Below are 26,270 nucleotides of genomic sequence, written 5' to 3'. Positions count from 1 at the left end.
CAGGCGATACATGAAGCACAAACGTGATGATGGGGCAGAAAAACATGACGACGAAACAGTTGATGTCACTCCCATCATGATCTGTATATTTGTGGTGATGTGCTGCTCTATGCTGGTCCTTCTTTATTTCTTCTATGATGACTTAGGTGCTTTTTATTGTATTTCTGTAAAAATTATTTTATGCTATACATTATCAAGTAGTGGTTGTTAACGGTTCAGATTCATGCTTGAAGGGCAGAACAAGTGGGGTTCCTCAGGGTCTGTTTTAGGACCAGTTATGTTCATTATCTTAATCAACGATTTAGATAATGGCATAGAGAGTATGATTATTAAGTTTGCAGATGATACCAAGCTGGGAGGGGTTGCAGCTGCTTTGGAGGACTGGGTCATAATTCAAAATGATCTGGACAAACTAGAGAAATGGTTTGAGGTAAAGAGGATGAAGTTTAATAAGGACAAATGTAAAGTACTCCACTTAAGAAGGAACAATCAGTTTCACACATACAGAATGGGAAGCGACTGTCTGGGAAGGAGTCCGGCAGAAAGGGATCTAATGGCATAGTGGACCACAAGCTAAATATGAGTCAGCAGTGTGACACTGTTGTGAAATAAGCAAACACGATTCTGGGGTGCATTAACAGGAGCATGGTGACAAGACACAAGAAGTCATTCTTCCACTCTACTCTGTTCTGATTAGGCCTCAGTTGGAGACTTGTGTCTAGTTCTGGGCACCACATTTCAGGAAAGATGTGGAGAAATTGGAGAAGGTCCAGAGAAGAGCAACAAGAATGATTAAAGGTCTAGAAAACATGAGCGATGAGGGAAGACTGAAAGACTTGGGCTTGTTTAGTTTAGAAAAGAGAAGACTGAGAGGGGACATACTTGAACTTGAAAACAGCTCTCTAAAAGGATGCTACAAGGAGGAGGGAGGAAAAATTGTTCTCCTTGTCCTCTGAGGTCAGGACAAGAAGCAATGGGCTTAAACCGCAGCAAGGGAGGTTTAGGTTGAACATGAGGAAAAGCTGTCTGTCGGGGTGGTTAAACACTGATATAAATTGCCTCCGGTGGTTGTGAAATCTTCATCAGTGGAGATATTTAAGAGCAGGTTGGATAGACATCTGTCAGGCATGATCTAATTCTAGATGGTGCTTGGCGTGAGGGAAGGGACTAGACTTGATGACCTCTCGAGGTCCCTTCCAGTCCTAGTATTCTGTGTTTCTTGTCCCCTTAAAGTGCATGCATTGTTTGAAAAGTGATTGTAAAAATGGCTACAATATCAGAAACAGGTTAGGTTCTTTCCTTTGTTTAGAATCTCATCTCCTTATTCTAGTGCCACGTATGCTTTTTACTACTTTGGATTGCTCTGACAGATTTGCACATCTCTTTGAGGGTGAACTGTATTCTCATCTAGCTTGTGAATCGATGGGATCATTCCAATTGCAGGGCCAAATTCATCTATCGGTTTCCCTTCTGTAGCCCCATTGAAGTGAATGACATTGCAACTGGTGTCAGCTGGAAAGGAAGCCATTACTCTCAAATAACTTCTAACCTGAGGAAAAATTGATCTACAGCCAGTCCCCGAGTTGCGAATGGTCGAATTACGACTTCACATTTACAACCAAAGCTCCCATGGAGCGGTGGTAAAGGCGGTCCCTGAATTACGAACGCGACGCACGCTTACGAACAGCACGGTCGCTATGTAACTCAATGGGGTCCGAGTTACGAACAGATCGAGTTACAGCTAAGTGTTTGGTCTGTAACTCGTTCGTAACTCAGGGAGAGGCTGTACTCTTATTGATGTATAATAGACATGAAACCTTAATTTGCACTTCTTAGAGTAGGAATGCCTGTTAGAGATCAGTTTCTGAATTAAAATGTTTAATGGCTGGTGTAGTGTGTCTCAGCACATTTGCTATCCCATGAATGTGGTCTTCAGCTTTGAATCCATGGCATCCAATGGTCAGAAAAGATGTAGTGTATGAGCTGAAGTTATCTATATTTTAGTTAACCTTTCAGGAACAGACGCTGATTTAGATTTGTTGAATAATTTTATCTTGTAAGCAAAAAACTGGATTTTTTTTTCTCTTCTAAAGGAACCTCTGGAGTAGTTAAGCCCAAAATGTAGCCCAAAGATGTTTGCAGCAGCAGGGTTTTTTAACGTAATCTTGCATTTCCCCCTTTTTTTTGCTCCTAGGGTAAATCCTTCGCCATGGCTCACACACACAGTTCGTGTCCTTTGCAGATTTCTTTGCTTCCCCACAAATGATTTTCTGAAGGGAAAGCAAGTCCCCACAGTGCTTTATTGACAAGTGCAATTAGCAGAATTTTAAAATGAGCGCAGAATTTTTAATTTTTTGATGAAGAATTCCCTCGGGAGTACTTTCCAGCGCCTCTGTGAAGAATGACTGGCTCCGCAGATATGATCTTGCGGAAAGACTAGAACTTCCTACTTCCGTAATAATCATAGAAACTGAGATGGAAGAAGAACCTCGAGGGTGTTGACACATCCTCCTCGTCAGTGCAAGGTTTCCAAGGGTTATCATGTGCCTAGGTCTGGTCTACTAGTATCTGGTCTACTAGTATGTCTACACTACAGTGCTATTTCAAATTAACTTAATTCGAAATAGTTAATTCGAATTAAGCTAATTCGAAATAATGCATCTATACACAAACTATTTCAAAATAGCATTTTGCTATTTTGAACTAGCACGTCCACACTGAGTGGACCCTGAACCAAAGTTAAGGCTGGCCAGAACCAGTGCCGGCAGGGCATCAGGTTAGGACTTAGTGTGTGGGGCTGCTGTCTGAGGCTAATTGAGATCCGTGCTTAAAGGGACCCTACCCCCACCCCGGACAGACAGTTCTCAGGGTTCCCCGCTTGCTTGTCTACCTCTATGAGGGACAGCAAAGCAGTCCTGTCTTGGAGTGCCTTGAGTGCCTGCACTCGGGACACCACAGCACTCAGCCACATGGAGCCATAGCTGCCCCTGGTGCGTTTCGTGGGGTCGTTGCCATCAGCCCAGCTGCACTTGCTGCAGGCTGCTATCTGGGGGGGGTCCATCAGGGAGCTGTCAGGATCCAGGAGGCCCTGAGGGAGAGCGTCCACCCCGGGAAGCCCTCAGAGCCTCCCCGGTCCTCCCCACCGGGGGCTCGTGCCCCATTCCTCCCTCATGTCCTTCCACTTACCTCTTCCTAGCCCCCCTTCCTGATGTCAAATAAAAAACACGTATGTTCAATAATAGAAACTGGGTTTATTGAACAAAACTGGAGGGGGGGGTGGTGAACCTCTGGGGAGACTGGGAAAAGGAGGTGGGAGGGGAAGAGAGAGAGGGTGGAAGAGGGGAGGGGGAAATCTGGAAGGGGAAAGCAAGGGGAAGAAGGGGGAGGGGAAGCTCAGGGCTCAGAGTTGGGGGTCTTGCCGGACCAACCTGACTTTCATGCTAACCTGCTCCTGGGTTCTCATGTGGCCTTTGGTGGCCAGGCTGGCAACTATCCTGCCATACACGGCCGCGTTCCTCCATCTAGTGCGGAGTTCATGAATGTTGGGGGCATCCTCCCCAAACCTGAATAAAGTCCATGATCTCCATCCTGGACCAGGAAGGCACCCGCCTTCTCCAGCCCCTGTCAGGCTCCTGGGAGCTGGCAGACTGCTCCTGAGGAGTGGTAGAGGGCTGTCTGCCAGTGGCTTGATGGCTCATGTTTTGGGGCCACTGGGTCAGGGGCCCCGGTGGCCACTGCTGGCTCTGGGCTGGCAGGCTTGGAGCTGGCACAGGCACTGTGGCCAGGGTCTACCCCTTTAATGGCTCTGGGGCTGGGAGAGAGGAGAGTAAGCTTTCCTGGTTGTGCCCAGAGTGGCCACCCGGGCTCCCTAGGAAGGGCTGAAGGCCCCCGATTTCGAATTAAGTGTCTGCACAGTACTTCATTCGAAATAGCAATTTCAAATTTGGTGTTACTCCTTGTAGAATGAGGTTTACCAAATTTGAAATAAGGACTCCACTATTTCGGATTTATTTCTACATAGCGGTTTGCCTGTGTAGATGCTATTAAAGTTAATTCGAAATAACTACTGTTTATTTCAAATTAATTTTGTAGTGTAGACATACCCCTAGAGATTAAGTTTAAGAAGCCATGTTCAGTTAATGGCTGAAGAAGCTCTGTTTAGCTTATCAAAGAGAAGCTTATTATTTGATCACAGTCTAGAAATACCTATCAGGGGACAAGATTTCTGATAGTAGAGAGCTCTTTAATGTATCAGACAAAAGCAAAATAAGATTCAGTGTTTGGAAACTGAAGTGAAATTGATTTAGGAAAGAAATAAGGCTTGTTTTTGAAACATAGTAATTGAAATCATTTAAGTAGGGGCATGATGGATTCCTCATTACTTAATTTTTTTTTCAGTGTGGGTGTATCTTTCCAAAATACCTACTCTAGCTTAATCACGAGTCGTAGGCTTGCTGCAGAAATTCCTGGGTAAAATCTATTGCTGGTGTTGTGAGGAAGTGCTCCATGCTCTTGGTTGTGCCTGGAGATGATTCTGTAACTGAAATGTATAATCTGAGTTCTGTTAGTCAGTTTAATGTTATTAAATCATGGAAAGCAGCATCAAATTTTATGAGTAATACATTTATTATGTAATTTAGTAAATTATTCTTAAATTATGTGATCACTTCAGAAAGGAACCTGGAAACGCTGCTTGAAAGTTTATGAAGTGAGTTCCAGGTAATAGCCATTGAAGGGTTTGTAGAGCAACATACCGTATTTTCCGGCGTATAAGACGACTTTTTACACTAAAAAACATCCCCCAAAAATCGGGGGTCATCTTATACGCCGGATATAGAACGTACCTGTGCTGATACTGGTCCCCAACACAGTGCTCGGGGCTGGCACCGGGCACATGGGGCGCGGGGAGCGCCGGGCCCCGGGCACGCAAGTACGATAAATCAAATCTGATGTTATTAAATGGTGTTGCCTCGGAAGGGGGGGTAGTCTTATACGGCGAGTATAGGCCAAAACCTATGTTTTAACTGGAAAATTAGGGGGTAGTCTTATACGCCCAGTCGTCTTATACGCTGGAAAATACGGTAATTTTTATGCCCCATCTTTTTGTAAGGAATGGAGTCAGAAAATCCTGTTAGGTCAACATATTAATAAAACTGATTAACAAACCCCCGTTTAATGGTCACATATTCATCTAGTCACTGTAGATAAAGTGGTGAATGTTGGTCCATGTTTGGTGTAATCTAGTGCGATTGCTAAATATTTGCAAGATACAGCTTGTTACCTATTCACTGAACTTAATAAAATCTGTTGCATAACAGCAAATGGGCAAGTGACAGGATGAGTTAGGTGGAATTGAACAGTCTTTGAGAAGTAAGAAACTGAGGGTGCAAGTAGCAATATTTTAGAATCCCCTGAAGAATTCAACTGTTTAGCTACAAAACTGTAAACAGCCTCTACCCTGCCTCCCCACGTCAGCTGCTGTTTCCTTGCATGAAAAGCAACATTTTATTTACCTGAATAATCCTACTAGATAGCAGTGGTGGCTGTTAATACCCTTTTAAAAATGGGTTTGTGTTCTCCAGTTTGGGGCTCTGTGGAGCCATGTGGTTGAGACATGAGTGACCCTCACTGATTCATGTTGTTCTTTCAGTCTATGTTATTATAGGGATTTTCTGCCTGGCTGCCTCCATTGGTCTCTACAGTTGTCTGTCTCCCTTTGTAAGAAGATTCCCATTGGGGAAATGCAGGTATTTGACTATTTGCATACATTTTTAAGGCAAAAATGTGTTTCATGAAGTCTTAGATTGTGTGATCCTTCCCTTTAGCGTTAAATCAGAGTTAGACTTGGATTGTTGCTGTATAATTAAAAATGCTAAACTGAAAAGGGGTAGTTATGCGAAGAAGCTGGAGAAGGTCTGAGTGGTTGTTTTCCGTTATGCTTGTGTGTTGTGAAAAGAGTTACCTAACGTGCTTTTGATAGTCCCTTTGTCTGTTAATGTTTACACACTGTGTGTTCCACTTTCAGGATCCCTGACAACAACTTGCCATATTTTCACAAGCGTCCGCAGGTTCGGATGTTGCTTCTGGCTGTGTTTTGTATCTCCGTTAGTGTGGTCTGGGGAGTCTTCAGAAATGAAGATCAGTAAGTAAAGGCTTTACCTGCCACACTGCAACACTGACTACATTGTGTCACCCAAAAGACCAAGTTAACAGCCCCCTCAGAAGCCTGTGTGGAGGGAGGAAGGAGGGGCTACACAATGTAGGCAGCTAGAAATTGTCAACCGCCCCTTCCAGGGACTGAGCACTTTATCTCTGCACTGCACTCTGAGCCCACTGACCCATGGTCCATAAAGCTGTACCTGCCACTAAGCCCAGGTTTTCATAGGCACTGCATCTTTTGGTGCCATTGGGGTCCCAAATAGACTTACATTTTGCAGGGCCTAAGCCTTCCAGAATGGGAATGGAAATAGGTGATATGTTCCTCTGCTGGGTGGAATTTCCCCCTCCAGTCTCTGTGCTGGACAGGGATATAGGACTGGTCCATGATCTGGCTATGTGGCTCCTAGCGGTTGTTAGGAATGGATCATCTGGGCTCTTTATGAAAGCATTACTCATTTGGTATAGATCGCTCAACTACTCATTCTCCTTCGAGTTCCTGTCTATATGCAAGTTCTGTTAACTGTACCCGGGTGCCTCATGCACTCAAATTCAGAGCCTTTTGGCCAGCAGGATCTGTACATTAGGGTCTACCGTTGGACTGGGACCCCGCAGGTCCCACGGGACCTGCTTCCAGAGTAGTGGGCGTGAGTAAAATGTACTATTTTGTGGGCAGGATTGGGTGGGCAAAAAATAATTTCTCTGGCTTTGTGGTATCTAAGGGTTTTGCATGTGGGAACAGCATAAAAGGCAAAAAGCGGTGCAGGAGTGGGTATTGCAGGGCCTTCAGAGCCTAAGAGCATGAATGTGGACTCTCTACCCCAAAGTCCTGGCTCTGGCCACTCCGGCTTTAGCTCTGAAGACAAGGAGACCGTCAACAAACAAGCCTCAGGGTGTGAGATCCCAAGAGGAAGATCTGTACCTATGCTTCCTCAAAGCACAAGTCCATCCCTTGGCTACAAATGGCTTCTGAGGTTTTATGGCACTATGTAATTCCCATCAAACTCAGTTCTACACCAGTAGTGACATGCCAGGATCGTCTAGAACAGATCTAAGGCTCCCTACTCCCCTAGAAGCTTGGCCATAGTCACCTCTTCTGCTCTGCTGGCAAAGTATGCTTCAACCCCACAGCGCACAGTACTGCATGGCAGGACATCACGTCTGTCTCTGGTAGCCATGCCAACACTGACAGGGAAGACTCGGCTCTGCGTGACATGGCCATGCTACCTGCACTCCTCATCACCATTAGGGTATCCTACAGCTTGAGCCTCTTCTCCCCTGTGCTCGGCGTAGATGTAGCTGTCTCTGCCAAACCCTCCTGCCGTGCAGTGTGGAGTAGTTCTTTGGCCAGTGGCGAAGATGCTGAGGCTGACACCAGCCATGGAACTGGACTGTGCTTTTTCTTCAGCAGTAGCGGGCATGGAAGATACCAACAGCCAACATCTGTTCACCCGGGACTCTCCCCAGGCCTTGCCCTGATAGACATTTGAGGCACTTTTTCTGAGGGAGGCATGGGACCCCTCAGAGCCACAAGCCAGAGTTTCCAGCCCCTTGGCCACCAAGCCCATGTCCCGCAATACCAAGTACCGCCAAGCTAGTGGGACAGACTGTACCGCTTCAAGGCTGCTTCCTCAACTGCCCCAGCCATACAGACCACCCAGCAACCTCCCCAATTCTCCCTTGGGTGAAGGAGGAGGATGCAGTGGAGATGGGAGGAGAGCCAGTGGCCCTTTTGTGGTCCTGTTTTTAATTTCCCATACTGTCCTAAAGATGAAGGATTTTAAAGGATTCCTGAAGTTTTCAAGAGGATGAAACTGGAGGACATTCTGCAGGTTACATCAACAGGGAGGATAGGAGGTAACCTTATTGACTGAAGGACTATCATGGACCTGGCCAGAGTTCTGTAGCAAACACTGGCCACAGTGGCCCCTTCCTCTTGCATGTCAGACAGAAATTAGCTAGTGGCTCCCAATGGTGTGGAATTTTTATACCTACCCGGGACTCATCTTCCTTGTAGTTATGGCAGCCAGCAAAAAAACCAGATAGTCCAGGTCCATGTCAAGAGAACAAGAGCCAAAGAAATCAGATTTATTTGTCCAAAAGGCCACATGGCTTAAAAAGAGGTATAGACCAACTCCACTGACTCCAAACATGTAGATCTCCTCCCTTTGAAAATCATTTAACCCAATTCAGATATGTATGGTCTCACATCACCAAAGATTGGTGGGCTATAGAGATAGTAACATCTGGATATACCTTCCAGTTATTTTCAGTGCCTAATTCCTTTCCCCCAACCCCTTTTTAGGAACCCTTCTTACAAGGACCTCTACATCAGAAAGCCCTCTTTGCTGTGTTCTCTCATAGCGATCAAGGAAGTCCCTCTTCAGTATGGAGGAAAGGGTTCTACAGAAAATATGTCCTTATCCCAAAGGAAAAGGGAGATTGTCAACCCATTGTGGACCTGAGGAAACTCAACACCTTCATATGCAATTGGTAGTTCAGGATTGATACTCTCACATTAGTAATTCCTGCTCTGGAGTCAGGCGATCACTTCAACTGTCTTGCCCTTCAAAATACTTCCACACTCCTGTAAAAGCATGTCATTTGTAAGGGAGGTGAAATTTGGGGTATGCAAGACAAATCTGATTCCTGAAAGTAGTCTGGAAAGGTTGAGAGGCACTGAGTTAAAGCACTGCAAACCTCTCTGGTGCGTCTGCACAGCAGCTAGACACCTGCAGATGCCTGTGCTAGCCAACTCAGGATCATCAGGGATGGGCTGCAGGTCTGTTTCATTGCTATGTAGACTTCTGGGCATGGGGAATCTGTACAGCAAGGAAAGACCTTCATGGCCTGAGCCTCATGAGCCCAAGTTGGCTGACACAAGCCTGCTGCAGGTTTTTCTTTGCTGTGTAGACATCTCTTCAGTGGGCACTCTTAAATCAATTTCAACCTGACAGGTAGCCATTTCCCTTAAGTCTGTTCCTCAGGCACTTGAAGTGGTGTAAGCCAGATTGACATGCAAGAATGTCCCCACAGAGGTTTGTGCTGGTTTTAACTAACTCCATTTAAAATCACATTTTTAGTTGTTCTGGTTTATAACCTGTACTAGAGAGGGGATCCAAGAGAGGCTTCTTTAATCTGTTCTGGCTGTAGAAACTCGAAGCAAGAAGAGACTAATCAGCGTATGTTTGCTGATAGCAGTGATGCCGTCTGCCATTTCTATGGGGACACACAGCTGGCTTTTTTCCCCCAGTGTAAAATTCTTCTTGGCTACCTTGAAAATTGGAACATTAACTGAACTGATTTGATCAGATATAATGAAAATATTTGGCTCTCTGTAACAATGTAAGCCTTTACAACGTGCAGAGCAGCCAAGATAAGGCACAGTGTAACTTACCTCAATATAGTTTGCAGTAGATAACAGTTCACATTCTTTTTAATAGTGGCAAACTTTTGAGCAGCTTGTTTTAAATTTTCTCAGTTAGGACATACAGCAGAACCTCATAAACTGTAACTCAGCTAATTGACAGGCCACAGAATACCCTGTGGTCTCTGCCTACTTCTCAGCAAATAGGGGGATGTTGTGGTGTCTCATGTTTCTAAGAATTCAGTACTGAAGCACATTTACTGGTAAGAAATAAATAAAGCTGAATATTATCTGCCAAAATAAATTAACAAAGTACCTTTTATTACACAATGGCCTTTTTATTCTTACGGTTGTTAACTTCCTTGCTAATAGGTCTGCAGGTAAATTTGCAAAATTAAATTTCGATTAAATCTACACAGAAATTTAAAAGTTATTTTCTAGGCTGTATCAAATAGAAGTACATGAAATACCCCAGCTTGACATCAGAAATGCATTTTATATACACACTATGATGTAATAGCTGACTATATAAATTATACTTCAATAGCACTGCAACCACGAATACCTTTCACAAAGACACTAACTTAAGTTACTGAAATATGCGCTCTGATCTTTTAACAGTCATTCTTAGTTTGTGTCTAAGGACTAAAATTATCCTTATTGTCATAACAGGTGAGGCACTAGCTATTACATTTTATATCCATCTCTGGTTTCTAAGTTTATTATACAGGTTAATTCAAAAGAGAGAGAAAGTCAGCACAAATAACGTGTCTATTTAGTGCCTCCTTTGCCCAAATGGGTGGTGAGTGACTATTCCTAACCTGGTTGAGAGAGCCTGTTTGGATTAGCTCTTCTTGTGCCTGCTGCAGAAAAGTAACATTCTTGTCTCTCTAGATGGGCATGGGTTCTGCAAGATGCTCTGGGAATTGCCTTCTGCCTTTACATGTTGAAAACAATCCGACTCCCTACATTCAAGGTACAGAAACTGCGCACGTGTCAAAATAACCTGCTCAGACATGGGATTTAAAAAGGGCAGGTTTTGATTTCACATATTTATATGGAAACACGTTTCTGATTTTAACTGGTGTTGTGTGAGGATTGATTGGGAGGAAATTTAAATAGCATATCATGTGGACAAAGATATTTCAGAAATCAAATGGCTTGCACAAAGTTGGTAACTTCTCATCCAGTAGAGAGCTGGCTGCTTACCAAAAATAGTCCCTATCTGAAATCACCAACTACTGTCATATACATGTTACTCCTGGCTGACTTTTGTGCATATGTGGAATTTATTTTCCCCGCAGATTACTTTGCTTTCCTGCAGAAAAATGATTTTCTGATGGTGAGGCAAAGGGAAGCCAACAGAGTGGTGACCAACCTCCCAGCAGTATGTTTGAGTGCTGGGGTAGCGAGCAGAGAGGTAGATTGCTGTAGGGGAGGAGATGGGTCTGGGGAACACCCAGCTAGTCGCTTCTATCTGTGCCAGGCTCAGCTACTAGTCCCAACTGGATTGAGGAGGATTGGACTTATTGTCCCGCAGAGCACCTGGGCTGTCAGACCCCACCCCACATTTCTCCCCCAGCTTTAGAAATTTTGCAAACTCCCCCTGCATGCTTCCTCCACCCATTGTGCCTCAGCTGCAGGAAGAGGGATGGCTGTACAGGAAGCTGCTTCCCCCATCCATCCAACCCCCGTGCATCCAGACCACCTCATACCTAAACCTTCCTGCCAAGCCTCCCCTAGACCTCCTCAAGGAGCTTCTCCCCACACTTGGAATCCAGCAGCTCCTATGGAGAGGGGGGATCCAGGTGAAGGTGATGGGAGCTCAGAGAGGGAAGAATGAGTGTGGCTAGAGCTCTTCAGGGGGCTCTGGGTGTGAGGGGGCTCAATGAGAGGTTGGGGGAGTAAGGCTTAGTGGGATGGGGATCCAGAGTCTTATTACTGCTGCACCCAGAACCTCCCAATGAGCCTCTGGACATCCAGATCCCCTCACTGGGCTATCCACACCCAGCTCCCCCCACACTAGCCTCTCCACACTTGGATCCTGCTTTGCTGAGCCTGCCTGCCCGCACTGCTGCTCCTGCCATGGAGGGGCAGGGCTCCGAGGTGTTTTGGGGGCAGGCCTGGTCCTTGTGCTCTGTTAGGGTTGGGTGCAGCCCCACTGCTGAGTCAGTATCTGGGGGAGCTGACCAGTGATCTTCAAGCTCTGTGCAGCCAGTGACACCTTCTCCCCAATGCTGTGCTGGCGCCCCCATTTATTTAACAAATAACAGTGCAGAATTTTAAAATGTATGCAGAATGGCTAGTATTTTGGTGCAGAACGCCCTCAGGAGTAATTAAATGTAAGAGAAAGGAGAGTCCATGAGGGAACAGGGCAAAGGGGAAGAACAAAATGCATTTGTGGCCTCTCCACCAGTGATCAGGGTTCCCACTTGGGGCTCTTCCACAGCTTTCCAAGTCATGGACACAGAAAGGTGCTTGTAGGGCCAGAGTATTTCTATTGGAACTTGACCTGCCAAGAACAGAAGCAGAGTTAGGTTTGTACCTGTTGAGGCTGCTGGGTTATCTATCCAGACGGATGTCTGATGAGGATGGCCCCAGCATTGTGTGTTAGGTCTCAGACTGGTGCTCTTAGAAGAGCATCTGAAGGAGAACAGAAAAGCAACTCCATCGGTTCACAGTGTAGCCCCGCCTAAATGTTCTTCCCTTGGGGGGCCCCCCCATATCTGTAAGTTTCTGTAAAATTAGTTATTGGAGCTTTCAGTTCTCTGTGATGCTGATTCCCTCTGTATTGCACTTTTGTATCTTGGCAACATTCTCATTCTTTGGGCTACATAAACACGCAATGGGGGTGGGATATGCTTTGTTTTTTATGGGTCCCACACCTCTGAATTGGGAACTCTCTCAGCTCTTGACTTTCCTCTGCCTCACATGGAATGTTTGTGTGCCCCAACTGTTCATTTTGGGTCAGATTGGTCTCTCCATCTCATACTGCAAGCGAGCGCCATAGAAGAATTTCTCAATGAGCAACTTGATTTTGGTCCATGCTGGGTCTTTGACAATTGTTTTGCATGGTCACAATAATGAGATACCTGCTGCTGCTGTCTAGAAGAATCCATCCTCCAGAGCTTCCCACAATTCCTAACAAATCAAAATATTTCATGGCAGGAATGCTACAGGGAGGAAGTATAATGTTCTGGCTAAACAAAAGGATAACAGACATTGTGTGCAGAGACACATCTTTCCTTGTAACATATCTGTGCAGAGTTGAATTCAGGGAACTATGTGGGTATATTGGATGGTTCTTGGAAATGAAATACTCTGGAACCAGCTGTGAATTTATTTCAATAGCTAGCACAAAGAACATAAAATATTCGTTAAAGTTCTTATCTTTCTCCCAGGGTTGCACCTTGCTCCTGACGGTTCTTTTTGTGTATGATGTGTTCTTTGTTTTCATCACACCTTATATAACAAAGGTATGTACAGTGTGTCTGTACTGTCTGCTGTTTAGAATAGACTGTAATGCAACAGGATATTTTTGTGTGTGTCCTTAAATTATCCCAACATGCTGACTTACAGTTTGCCCTCTTTTCTTTAGTCAGGTCAGAGTATAATGGTGGAGGTGGCTACGGGCCCGACTGACTCTGCCACTCATGAAAAGGTACTTGTCTGCGTTTTGAAAATATGAGACTAACTCCCAGCTATTAACCTCTGAGGCTTTCAACTTCTGAAAGGGTCAGACCACAAAGAGCTGCTGAAATGGCCTAGTGCTTTTAGGGCTGGTCGTTTCAAAAGCATTTGGAGTGGAACTACAAAGCACTGAATTGCTCCATGGGAATCCACAGCAGTCTCAGAAGCATAATTTTAAGTAACTTCGTACAGTAGGTCCAATCTTACCACATCTTGAATTGTAAGATTTCAGTGCAGGGACATTTTTGTACCGTGTTTGCAAGAACTGTATAAACATAATACTTCCTATGTTTAATAAATGAGTTAGTTTTAAATGTAAAACATGTTTTGTTAAGAAAAGTAAACTCTTATATCCAGCACATTTGAGGTAGTTTTCTGTAACTAGTTAAACATATTTAAAATACTTGGGGATTTTCTGATTATTAATTGAATTCCAATTTTACAACAAATGGGGCTTGACATGCATTCCAAGTTTAAAAAACAATCATCTACAGGTTGAACCTCTCTAGTTTGGCACACTTTGGTCCAGCATGATTTTAGTTATCATGAGTGTGGCCAAGTTTCCCACGGTCCCATAAAGTTTTTTACAGCCACCAGTCCTGGCTCTCTGTATTCTGTCCTGTTATTTAGCTCTAATTTGCCCCTAAATGTCTTCTAAGAGCCTAGTAAGCAGTGGAAGTGTTGGTGATGCTGCTAAACAATACCGTGGTTCGGCAAATTCTCTGGTTTGGCAACAGTCAGGTCCTGAGGGTGCCGAACTAGAGAGGTTCAGTCTGTAATAAATAAGTGCATTAGTCACCATTTTCTAGCATAATAAATGTAAAATTCAAGAATCTGAAGAGATATATGTTAAGCAATTTAATTCTTACCATGTATGTATACATATTTATTTATCCTCCTGGTTAGCAAAAAAACCCAAGCAAATTATATGAACCATTGTGAACCAGCTTTACTTTAGGAAAATAATTACAAAATACAAATAGGATTAAAATCAGTGAATTAAAGCAAGATTGTCTGCTTGCTCACTTAAAAACTGGTGATTTTAGTCAATCCACTCTGTTTGAGGGAGCTCAGTAAAATGAAAAATACTGCTTAGATAATACTTTTCAGTATAATACATGTGTAGGTATCATCTGTTTAAAGTCTGCATGTCCAGCATGACAAGAGGGCCGTGTATTTTCTACTGCTGGAAGATGGGTGAAACCTTTCTACTTCATGAAACATGTTTTCTCTCCTTTCCAAGCTCCCCATGGTCCTGAAGGTTCCAAGACTGAACTCCTCACCGTTGGCTCTTTGTGATAGGCCTTTTTCCCTGCTAGGATTTGGAGACATCTTAGTTCCAGGTATTTCTGAAATTGTTTGCCTAAGCAATATGGTGCAGAAAGAAAAGTTATTATGGAACGTGACCCCTCTCCTTAAATTCCATTCCAAGTGGTACTCGTAACCTGACCCTCCCTAAGCTAATGTATTCATAAACATACATGTTTTCCCTTTGGCTCTGCTCCGCTTGCTTTTCTTAACAGACAGGTTAAATGAGAAGAACTTACATTAATTTGGTGTTAGTATGACATTTGTGCATGAAGGAAAGTCAAGAAATTTAAAGGGATGCAGGTGATGGTCGGTTTGTGTCCTAAATCATGAATGTTGATATTCTTAAATTTTGTACCCTATCTAATGAAACTTGATAGCTAATCTTTTAATTGTGTTAACTTTTAGCCTCAATGAGGTCTTGTTTCACTATATCCACAGGATAATTGAGTTCTGTGTACTTTTTCAAAATCCTCTTTGAAATTTAAATGTGTTGCCTTTCAGTTTCATTGGTCTGAAACTTCTGCTGGTTTTAATTCAAAATTATTAGGGAGGGTTCTCCCCTTTCACCAAAATTGATTCACTCATTTTTGAATCATGTATACATGTTTTAAGTTTACTACTTTCCTTTTTTCTCCTAGGCTTGCTGGTAGCCTACTGCCATCGGTTTGATATTCAGGTGCAATCCTCCCGAATCTATTTTGTAGCCTGCACTATAGGTATGTATGAAGCTGTTATTTCTGCACAGCCGCTGGTGCAGTCGATCCCTGCACAAGCAAAGCCAGAGCTCTCTATCACCCAGCTTGCTTTCTGCTCTGATCTCACTTTCAACAGTTGGGAGTGAAGCAATTTAAAACAAATAAATCAAAAGCAATATACATAACACAGGGTTGAGCTGCTTTGTCTGTCCAAACTAGAAAGTTAGCTCTTGGTTATGCTTTATACCCTCATCAGAAGCCTTTGGTTGAATTACAGTGGCTTTATGTATGTTTGGGATACTCTTATTCTTTCTTATCGTTGTAGTGTGCATGTTAGTGAACCTTTTAGATTACATGCATTACATGAGAGAATTCAAGCCGAGCATTTTCCTTTTGACTTCAGACTTACACCGTGCCCCTGCAAAAAATCTAATTGATTCTATAAAATTAAATGAAATTGTGGAGATACTGCTAGCTCTCTTTTAAAAGTCCAGTTTGTGACACCACTGAGGGCAGGTCTACACTAGAAGCATTGTGTTGGAGTTGCACATCTGGTAAAGGCACGCTATGCCAGGAGAGGGCAGAGTGCCTCAAAAATGATTGATTGGCTGCTTCTGTGTAGGCAGGCCTGGAGACCCATTTTCACTGGGTCCTGAAGCAGGATGTAGTAGGGTTGCAAGACCTCCAGCAGGGGGCCACAAAAGGCCTGGCATACCCCCATCTTAAACACACGCCTAGGTATTTGTTTAATGATGTTCCAGTGATGCCTTGGAACCTGTGTGAAAAGCCAAGTGCTTCCAGATCACAAGACATGCTAGTTATAATGGGCAGACATCATTTATTTGTTTTTATTAAAATACTGTGTGGCTTAAATACAAGGGCGTTTGTGATTATTTTTTAAAATTCAAGTGATTTAATAAAATGTTTCATTAATTTATTCTGTCTTTATAAAATTGATCTAGATACTGAGTTAATTATTCCATAAATACTGAACAGTTGGGTCAGTCTTGTTTTTGTCTTGTTTCACTGAAAGACAGCATCTCGTAGTCCAGCAAATGATCTTTCCTTGTTAAGCAAAGGATAATCCTGAACGACCACTGGACACAGAATGGTGGTATTTAGGGAAGCCTGAATAGCGCTATAAAACGAGCTTCATACTACTAACGCAGGGCCCAGAAGCTGTCAGCACATGGCCCCTCAGGGCAATCCGCTGGTGGGCCACGAGACCTTTTGTTTACGTTAACTGTCCACAAGGACAACACGGCCCCCACGCAGCTCCCAGTGGCTGCAATGCGCCATTCCCAGCCAATGGGAGCTGCGGGAAGTGGCGTGAGCTTCAGGGACATATTGGCCACCACTTCCCACAGCTCCCATTGCCTGGGAACGGTGAACCGCACCCGCTGGCAGTTGCAGAGGCCATGTCTGTTGGATGATTAATGTAAACAAAATGTCTGGCAGTCCACCAGTGGGCTACCCTGAGGTGCCATGCACCAGAGGCTGCCAACCCCTATACTAGCTGAATCGTTAGAATGTTTCTTCTAGTTAACTGTGCTGCCATTTTTTATCAGAACTGTATCTGAATAATTTTCTTTTGTTATTGTTCTCTCCTTTTAGCATATGGCATTGGCCTTCTGGTGACCTTTGTAGCCTTGGCGTTGATGCAGAAGGGCCAGCCAGCTCTGCTCTACTTGGTGCCCTGTACGCTGCTCACTAGTTTTACTGTGGCTCTTTGGCGAAAGGAGCTTACAATGTTCTGGACGGGCAGCGGCTTTGCGGTGAATACCAGTTTGATATGAGTGTCTTCAAGAAATACTAATATTATAAAACCTAAATAGAATTAAAGTTGAGTAAAATATTGTAGTACTATCCAACTAAACAAAGAACTTGGTGTTTTGCATTTATTTAATGTTCATGTTTTGGTTCTAAAGAGTCTTTTAAAGACTTTTAGTAATTGTATAATATGAATCTCAGAATTTTCTGCTTTAATTGTTTGTAGCCACTAAAACTGACCAGTCCCTATCTCTGCACACTGATCCTGTTGTCTAAATCTTGGTAGTTAACTTAGCTTTATTGTACATTTTATTCATTGTAACTTCTATGAGTGTGAAGAATTTAACAAAAGGAGGTAGGGAATTAATTTAGAATCTTGAACTGTCACCTTTAGGCTGATCTGTTAAATTCTTTGTTGCAAGTTAAATGCATCCATTATGAATGGAGTAGGTACCTCATAGTAAGGGATAATTCATTGAATAGGTATTTAATATAAGGGTAAAGATGCAGCAAACTAATACCTGATTCTGCATAAAGAGATTTGGTTTTTCACAGGATGCCCCACAAGCTTCTTTCAGGACACCAGAAATATCTTGGGTTTTCCCTTAAGTCAAAATATTTGTGGATTTGTTTGTTTTAGAGCTACTATTCTTTCTTATTCAAAATGTATTGGCATTATAAAATGTAATTTATTGTGTGTTCATCAGGAAACCCTGTCCAGAGAATGAGAGTTTAGTGTTCAGAGTGTCAAAAAAAGTCCAGTATCAAAGCAGTTCTTTTGTTCAGAGTGAATGTTAGTCAATTGATCAGTGTTTCGTGATCTATTCAGGCCTTGTCTGTACTAGAGAGGGTTGGCCGACATAACTGTATCACTGTAACTCTACTGGCAAACCCACCCAGTGGAAACGTAGCTTATACTGACGGGAGTTCTTTTGCTGGAATAGCTTATACCAGTTCCCTGGCTAAAATGAGTTTTCTGTATAATGTGTCTACACTAAGGCTTTTCCCAGCATAGTGAGCATTTGTCAGCTAAAGTTGTGATTTTTTTTTTTTTTCATCTACCCAGTTGACACAGTTATACTGGCAACATTTTGAAGTGTATACCCAAGCCTCACTCAAAACATTATTATTATTTTTAAAAGATAGCCACCTTATTCTGTAGGCAGTTCAAGGCATGAAAATGGGAAGAAAGTGAGTAATCATAAAGATACACTGTGGAATGAAAAGAACCTCTTCAGTTGATCCTGCTGATACCCAGTTTGTATCTTGGATCTGTACCCCATTGATGGCCAAATTGTTCATAGCTGAGGGCCACATTGGAAACTTGTTGAGAGCAAAACTGCTGCTGATTTGTCTAAAAGAATGCAGTCACTAACATCCTCAGAAGATCAGTTGAACCTGCGTGTTCAGCTAAAGATGGTTTGCTACTCTCCAAATCCTCTACTTCAGATGTGGGAAACCTTTTTAGGGTTGGGGCCCCTGATGCACAGAAAATTCACTTGGGGGCCTCACACAAGTGAGAAACAAACAAAGAAACAAACCTCACTCATGTGGCCCCTGAGAGGCAGAAAGACCCTCCCCATATTTCCCTCACACACCAGAGCCTGGGGGGGCCCAGGCTAGTAGATTTTGTGTGCTCCAGCCCCACCAGGGGTTGCCAGGGGAGAGGGCTGGAATGCCAGTGCGGGCTCCCCAATGCTGGGGGGGGGAGGGGCGCCAACCCTAAGCCTCGGGGGCCAGATCCAGGCAAGCCAGGGGCCGTATCCAGCCCCTGGGCCTTAGGTTCCCCACCCCTGCTCTACATTGAGGTTAATGTTTACTATGGATTGGGCTTTGCCCATCGCTGGTCTACGTAAATGCCAGGCACGCAGGTAATAGGCAGGTGGTGTTTGAGTTGACAATGCATGGGAAGCTTGTCCTTCAGGTTGGAAGAAGCTTGTTGGAATTAAAAGTACAAACCGAATGGCAGTTCAGATAGGAGTAGCTTATACAGAAGTGAAGACAGTGGGAGAAATGAGGAGAACCACTTTCTATTTAAGAGAACATACTACAGGAACCAAACTAAGCTCTCAGGATGCAAATAGAAAAAAATGAAACACTGTGGGGAAAAAACCCAACAGGCCATCTTACAGGTAGCCTGTTAGAGACACCTGATCGGGGAAGACCAGGGTAAATCACTAGTAAAGCAACTAGAACAAATGGCTTCAGTGATCCAGAGGTTTGGGATGTTAGCTGGGTTGGGTATGTACCCTTAAGTGTCATTGCTGTCCAGTAGAAAGAAGAAGTTAGAGATAGGACCTAATGGGTAGAGCTCAGAGTGGGGCATTAATTCCTCATCTCTGGGACACCGTGACATTGGGTCATCACTTAACACTTCCTGTACATCAGCCCTCAATTGGAAAAGGAGAGTGAATTGTTTTAGGGAACTTGTGAAGCTTACTTAATGTTGAAATACTTTGCGATCTGGTGACCTGGCCAGGAAAGTGCCAGCTGTTCTTTATTATTAGTGGGGATTGGCAGCAACTGTGTCATTACAGGTAAACAGGAAGAGAGCAGAGAGGGCTTCCCAAGTCAGTTAGAGATAACGTTAAAAAAGCTGATAGACTTTAAACATTTAATTAGGTTCTGGCAGAGACCATTCTCCCACTGTGTATGCGCCTCAGTGGGACCTGTCCAGAGAATAGATGTGCAACTTTTTCAGCCATTAGGGATGATTTGAATTAACTGAAGTTGCTCCAGAAGTCATCCTTCGTTCAGTGTGCTTCGCTTCGTTTAACTCCACCAAGAGGTCACTGTGTGATTGCTGTTGGCCATTCAGCAAAACGATGGTTCTCGTATAAAAACGAGCACATTTTGAGCTGCTGTGGTTTTCTAGTAAGCCCTTAGTAGCAATAGTGGTTCTTGTTTTCCTGATGCATCATCCTAATTTTATTTATTTATTTATTTTCAGAAAGACCTACCTCATCCTCCATTGGTGCTGGCCCCTGTCAGCTGCCCCAACCCCCCCAAAGATATGAATGCACCAGCATCTCAACAAGAATCAAAACAACAAATGACCAACCCCACACTCCATGCAGATGATCAAAATAACCCCTCCGTGTGTGCAGAAGAGCAGCCTCACTTGGGTACCAAGGAGCTGACCAGTCCCAGCTTGCAAACAGACCAACCACAAATTCCCATCCCACAGATCCAACAAGAAAGCAGTCAGAACAAGGATGATCCTGAAAGCAAGAACCTAAGAGTAGAAAAGACCCAGCCAGCCTAGAGGATAAAATAGGAAACCACTTTTCCTTCTCCCCAACTCCAAACTTCCCCGTGCAAAACCAGAAAACCAGTCAGTAGGCTGGTTGAGCAGTGTTCACGTTCATTGAGGAACCTCGCTGGAAATCTGATCAAGTGCAAGAATATTCTACCTTGGACTTCAGATACAACTATACATTTCAAACAGCTTTCTGAAATATGGTGCTTTACAAAGATTCTCTAATGTATGAATTTCCATGATCATTTTATTAGTTGGATGCCTTTTACCTTTCCTGTTTCATTATGCCAGGGTAATATTGAGAATTTTGACTTATCCAGTACTCTGGGCTTGTGTGGCTGTTGTGCTGCTTTAGCGTAGTGTAGACTAATGTGGAGGAAAAGCATCGGACAAGTCTTCTACAGAGCTAAGCAGAGAAATACTGTAGTTTTGTAGAATTTTCTCTCCTTGAGACTTTTAAATTTCTGCTTGTAAAAGCCATTGCTGCAAGTGAATGGTTTAGGATAAACTGACACTCTCAAGAAATGCTGAGAACTGGCTAAATTACCAGCCCTCTAAAAGGATTTGTTTTTCCATGGTGCATGAAATGCATCTCTCTTCTCAACATTTTTTTCCAGTTCCAGGTGCCCAGGTTGGCTGATACTATAGATTGAAAGGCAGGATGCATGGATCTACAGGAAGCACTGTAAGCACTCCTATGAATTCTAGGGGCTGTCTTTGAAAGAAAATGTTTACTCAGTGGATCTTGAAGAATAATACACAGTAGGCAAGATTACTACACGTATCTTTGATGCTTTGTTTTGTTTTGAAAAGCATCCCAGTCCCTTAATTGCTAGATACATCTGATCAAAAATAGTAACATTCTGCACAGCTTAGTTGTCCGTCAGAATGGTCTGTTGAAGACTTCAGGGACTAACACTGATACTGGAAGTTCAGCTGGTTTCTCTGACTCTCTCACTATCATTTTTATTTCTGTGGGTTTGTCTGCATTACAGATATTTGGCTGACAGTGCTGTACAAAAATCTTTTGTGTAAATGCAGCATATGCCAACAGAAGACTTTTTCTGCTAGCGAAGGGACACCAATTCTCCAGACTGTTCACTGTGCCCCACTGAGCTAAATTCTGTAGCACTCTTCTGTTGCCACAGCTGCAGTTACATTTGGCATGCTGCTGTTGACTGCAAGGAGGGGTTCACTCGGTTAGCCACCATAGCTCTGCGGAGAAAACTGTGTCATGTAGATTGAATCTATTGCTGAAGAAAAGTGTGACATTCTCTAAAGCAGGCCTGTGGTGGTGCAGCTGTTTGTGCTTTTCAGCCTCTTTATAACTGGTCAGCTGCCTCACGTCAGCTTTTGTTTTTGTCCTAGGATTGGTCTAAGTTTGACCTGCAGGGTTCTAGAAGGAGGTCACAGCCACCTTCATTTGTGCTAGCACTGCAGAATACAGGCCCTACCATGACACGGGAGAGCTACAGCTACACAATGAAGTTTAGGGAGACTTCAGTCTATTCAGCTTTATCCAGATTAGGTGCAACTGCCCTTAAATTGCCAGCACTGCTTTTCAGCATCCAGAATATGGGCCTCTCTTGTGTAACCTGACTTGCTCCTTGCACATCTGTGTTGCACATGCAGAGGGGCAAAGTCATCAGACTAACTTTTGTAAATGATAAATATTGTGTTGAATCTCTTCTGTTGGAGAATGTACTGATCAGGACCATTTGATTTATTTCAAAGACATGCACATTCTTTAATTATAAACATTCCAATCAATTTTTTTAAAACCTGGCATTTGAAATGTAATTAACAAGGTTTTTGGGAACCTGTTAATATCCTGGAAATAGAATATAATCAACTCAATGGGGTGGCCATCTCTCTGCCACTCAATAAATATTGTTCTTCTGAGAGCAGAAGTCTTGCAAGACCATATAGTGTGGCACTTTCAAGAGTAGACTCTCAGTGGACCCAAAGAAATGCATTAATAGTAAGTGCCCATTGGCCTTTTGGATCAAGTTTTGAAAGGCTTTCAGCTGGCAGCTCTACATGATTATTCTGTTTCTGTTTTCCTTTCTGAGAGTAAGCCTTCTGAAAGTTTATGCTGTGTCTTTTAGACTGTAACCACTTTCTCTCTACTCTTTCATGCTCAGTGGACAATATTCATTTTCCAGAATATTAGAAGCTTTCTGTAAAAGTACACTGTGGGTTCAGAAGTTTGCCAGCTTCTGTCTAAGCCTTGATGACCTTAACTGGGCTCTGTCTGCCAAGTTGACTCAACTCTGGCTGAAATGATGGTGAGTTTCTTGAAAGGTTTTCTGAGTCCTAACGTCTTTAGTGGGTCAGATTTGGCTTTCAGGTGAACTGAATGCAACATGTTTAAACGGTACAAAAGAGAGTTCACCTGTTTTATTTCTTCTTCTCCTTTATGGGCTACGTTGCTCTCACTGAGGGGAGCTGAACCAGCCCTTAGCCATGCAGAGTGACAGAGATGCTTGTGTTGGACACTTCAACCAACTGGATGATGCCTTAATTTAAGCCATTTTATAAATATGTATATTAAACATTTATAGAAAAACTGTTTAAATAATACACTTGACAGACAAATGCCAAGAAATTCAAAGGTGAGACTGATGTGTCATAACATTTGAATTTGTTTTTGCCTTGTTTCTCTTTCAGTCGTATCATTATGCATCATTTTATATATTTAATATTCAACCTGTTTTATGTGGTGATAAAGTATTAATTTTTATCACACTTTCTGAAACATACATTTCATTTGCTGTGGTGTTGCTTCTGGAGCTGAAACAGGATGGGAGAACGTAGGCCATTGGGTTGCTTGTAACTAAACTGAAAAGGAAGAATTCAGGACATTATAGCTGACTTCTAGTAGGCATTGTAAAGTCACTTCTGTTGTATAGACTTCTTGGCTAATCTGTTTTAGGAGAGAGAATTTCCTTTAGGTTTGTGAATTATCCCCACAAATGTCATGTGCACATTTCACTTACTGTAAGACTTGCGTGAGGAAATGGCACACAAATGCTGTACCTCTGGTTAAAATAGGTGATTTGGAGATGCATCCCATACTTGGACCATTACAATATCATTTAAATTCTGTGTGCCTGAGATTGTCTGGGCTCTGTCTCTGTGCAGTGCAGTAACACTTTTCCATCCATGAGAAAGTTATTTGTTTTAAATACTTCATTATAAGGCTATGTTTTTCAGGGGGGGGGGAGGGATTGGGTTTTTTAAACCTTCTTGATGGTTTCCATAAGTTTCATTTTGATTTTATGACAAACTTGTCAGTTTGCCAAAGCCAAATTATTATTGAAATGCACATTTTAGAAGTAAAGCTGATGCATTTAATATTTACATCCTTCAGTATCTGGTTAACTGAAAATGAATTTGCTGTAATAATCAGACGACAAAGAATTTACTTCCACAGATGTGTATGTGTTCAGTAGCTTTTAGTGACACGTGTATTTGTGTTTCATGCACCTTTAGAATCACTGCAAAAGTGGAACAGGGAACTAGGTTTATTCTGACTAGAATTTATCATTACATTCTAATTAGCACACCAGATCCTAAGTTCAGTTCTATGTATTAACCATCTCTGACCTGTTTCTTTTTGTAGCCAATTTCTTTACCTCTCAGCTGAACTTTCATGCCCTCCATCTTTCCCTCACTTTTATACTGCCGTCCTGGTGGAATTTTTCTCAGCAGTGCACCATTTTGTGAGCCAAGTTTGTTTCTGTGGACCTGAGCCTGAGAGTCCCGGGAGGGTGATGGCTGTGTCTTAAAGAAGGTACCTGTGGCTAGGTGGTGGTAGAGGGACCGGGAAGTGTTACTTTTGTTCACAGGACTGAGGCAGCAGGAGGCAGGGTTCTGAGGTAGGAGCTGCATTCCTTGAACAACTAACAGGAAGACGGCGAATTGCCGTCTGCTTGCAGGTTTGTCCTCTGTGCTGTGCACTGCCCTGCAAGCTCTTGTGGTGCTTTGTGATGAAGTGGGATTTTAAAGGCTGTTTCTATTAAAACCCTATTCTTTGTACCTCAGCCCATTTTGAAACATCTTTCCAAATAAAATGATTGAGCAGACAGGCATGTTGAACCTCCCATTTTTGTGAACCCACCCTGTAGTTTTTGAAAACCTCTTCTGTTCCTTTTCCTGCTTGCTTCAAAGTGTTCACCCCAGCAGCATGCCTGGATCGAGTCTCCTTTAACTACTGTTCTTTGTATCGAACTCCAGTTACATTGGGGATTCCTTGGTTCATTCATGTAACTTCTCTTACAGCCTCTTTGGCTTCACTAAAGAATCACTTTTTCAGGGCTTGTCGCTCCTGTGTTGGGTGTCTAGAAAAGTGGACTCTGTATGTAAATGTCATGAACAACAGCCACGTTTCGGTTTCTCATCCTTTGAGCTTTTGCCTCATTAGTGGATGGACTGGTGCATGAGTTGCTGTGTGATGATTCTTTTATGCACTAAAGATAAGGTCTAGGATGTAAGACTCCAGTAATTTTCTGCAGCTTTACTGATAAATAATAAACAAAACCAAGTATTTTGGTGCTGGCTTCAACCACGTGCAGCATTTTTAGTATATTTTTATTGACGTAAACAGTCTAGTCCCCAACATACCAAACCCTTCTCTAGCAGTTCAGAGAGATGTTGTACTTCAAGCTTTAGAGGGCTGATGTGACACATAACAGTTTGAGTCTTAACATTCTGTGTCTGCATTTCAGACACCATATGGATGAATGACATGAAATGCTTAAGTAGGTTTTGTTTAACCCATCAAAAGATGTAGTAGATACAGCAGCATAGCCAGTCGTGCTGCTGCTGCTGCTTGTGTTACAGAAGTGTCTGAGGATCCCAGTCAGGATCGGGATGAGTGCTGTGCAGACACAGCTGTTGTGACGTGATTTCCATTTTTTGTAACTCTTATTCTAGCTTGTCAGATATCAACCTGGGCCTTTCCTCCACATTCATGCAGTTTGGTATGAATCCATGACCCTTTCCTTTGTGTTTCAGCACAGAAGCTAGAAGTGTCTCATTAATGGGAATTCAGGGCAGGTATAACAGCTTTAGATCGCTTATCCTTTATTATGCCTGTTAAAATCACCCCGTTCTGGGGAGGGAACAGTGATGTAATGACTGGGACATGGGCAGACATACCTAGTGGTCAGGGCAGGAGGCAGGCAGGATCAGGTTACCAGGGGATTGGGATTGGGCGCCAGGTTACAGACAACTTTTGAGGAGTGAAACCTAAGACCAACCAGGGTTGAAAGCCAGAGTCCAGGGACAATTGCATGCAGGATGTGGAGCAGAGAGGTGTGGACAGCCTGTGGTATTGCTCTGACCGCTCCCCTTCATAGCTTCCTGGTTTAAATACTGATATTAGCCAATCACTTTGAGGGGCTGCCACTCAGCTCCAGATGGATCATACTTCCTGCCAACCGCCACCTCTTAGGATCCCCTTTGGGAGCCCCAGCTAAGCCTCCAGTGGCAGTGCGGAGGTGGTAGCAGCCCAGAGCCTCCCAGTTTCCAGCCCTACAGGCTCTTACAAATGGGGAATTGTTGTCAACACTGATATTACAGGAAAAACTTCTGTCTGAAACCTCAGTATTTTGAAACACATCCCACGTTATCATGAATCCAAGAATTCCACTCTTTCTGGCCTAACACATCTTTAAAGGTGCCACCAAGTACTACAATAGAATGAATGGTCTTATAAAATCAGTCGTATTTGGAATAATTTATTAATTGCGGTTTCTAACTCGAATATAAAGGAGAAGCTGAATTCTTTGCAACTACTTGGGTGAAAGTGATCATGAAATCCTAGCATTTGTGATTCTCAGGAATGGTAGAAAGGAGAACAGCAAAACAGAAACAATGGGTTTCAGGAAGGCAGATTTTAGTATACTCAGAGAGCTTGTAGGTAAGATCCTATGGGAAGCAAGACTAAGAGGAAAAACAACTGAAGAGAGCCGGCGGCTCTTTAAAGGGATATTACTGCATAGGAAAGATAGAAAGT

The 26,270-nt window shown here is 43.2% G+C and overlaps 1 protein-coding gene across 2 annotated transcripts in view; it reads left to right on the top strand.

Annotated features, from left to right (window-relative positions):
- SPPL2B (signal peptide peptidase like 2B) overlaps positions 1-24,815 on the top strand; it is a 46,108-nt gene extending 21,293 nt beyond the window's left edge. Inside the window, exons 6-15 of one of the 2 annotated variants that reach the window (XM_075903153.2) lie at positions 4-146; positions 5,651-5,747; positions 6,026-6,142; positions 10,418-10,499; positions 12,925-12,999; positions 13,122-13,184; positions 14,457-14,556; positions 15,163-15,240; positions 16,834-16,994; positions 19,940-24,815. In XM_075903153.2, the coding sequence (XP_075759268.1) occupies positions 4-146; positions 5,651-5,747; positions 6,026-6,142; positions 10,418-10,499; positions 12,925-12,999; positions 13,122-13,184; positions 14,457-14,556; positions 15,163-15,240; positions 16,834-16,994; positions 19,940-20,254 (1,231 nt within the window). In that variant the 3' untranslated portion in view covers positions 20,255-24,815. Of the gene's footprint in view, positions 1-3; positions 147-5,650; positions 5,748-6,025; positions 6,143-10,417; positions 10,500-12,924; positions 13,000-13,121; positions 13,185-14,456; positions 14,557-15,162; positions 15,241-16,833; positions 17,062-19,939 lie in introns of both variants that reach the window. The other variant, XM_075903154.2, reaches the window with a different exon arrangement.
- The last annotated feature ends 1,455 nt before the right edge of the window (positions 24,816-26,270 follow it).

The sequence above is a fragment of the Pelodiscus sinensis genome, chromosome 32, assembly GCF_052426305.1.
Source record: "Pelodiscus sinensis isolate ZL-2025 chromosome 32, ASM5242630v1, whole genome shotgun sequence".
Taxonomy (NCBI): domain Eukaryota; kingdom Metazoa; phylum Chordata; order Testudines; family Trionychidae; genus Pelodiscus; species Pelodiscus sinensis.
The sequence above is the reverse complement of the archived record's forward strand: the minus strand, read 5'-3'. Positions and strand labels throughout refer to the sequence as shown.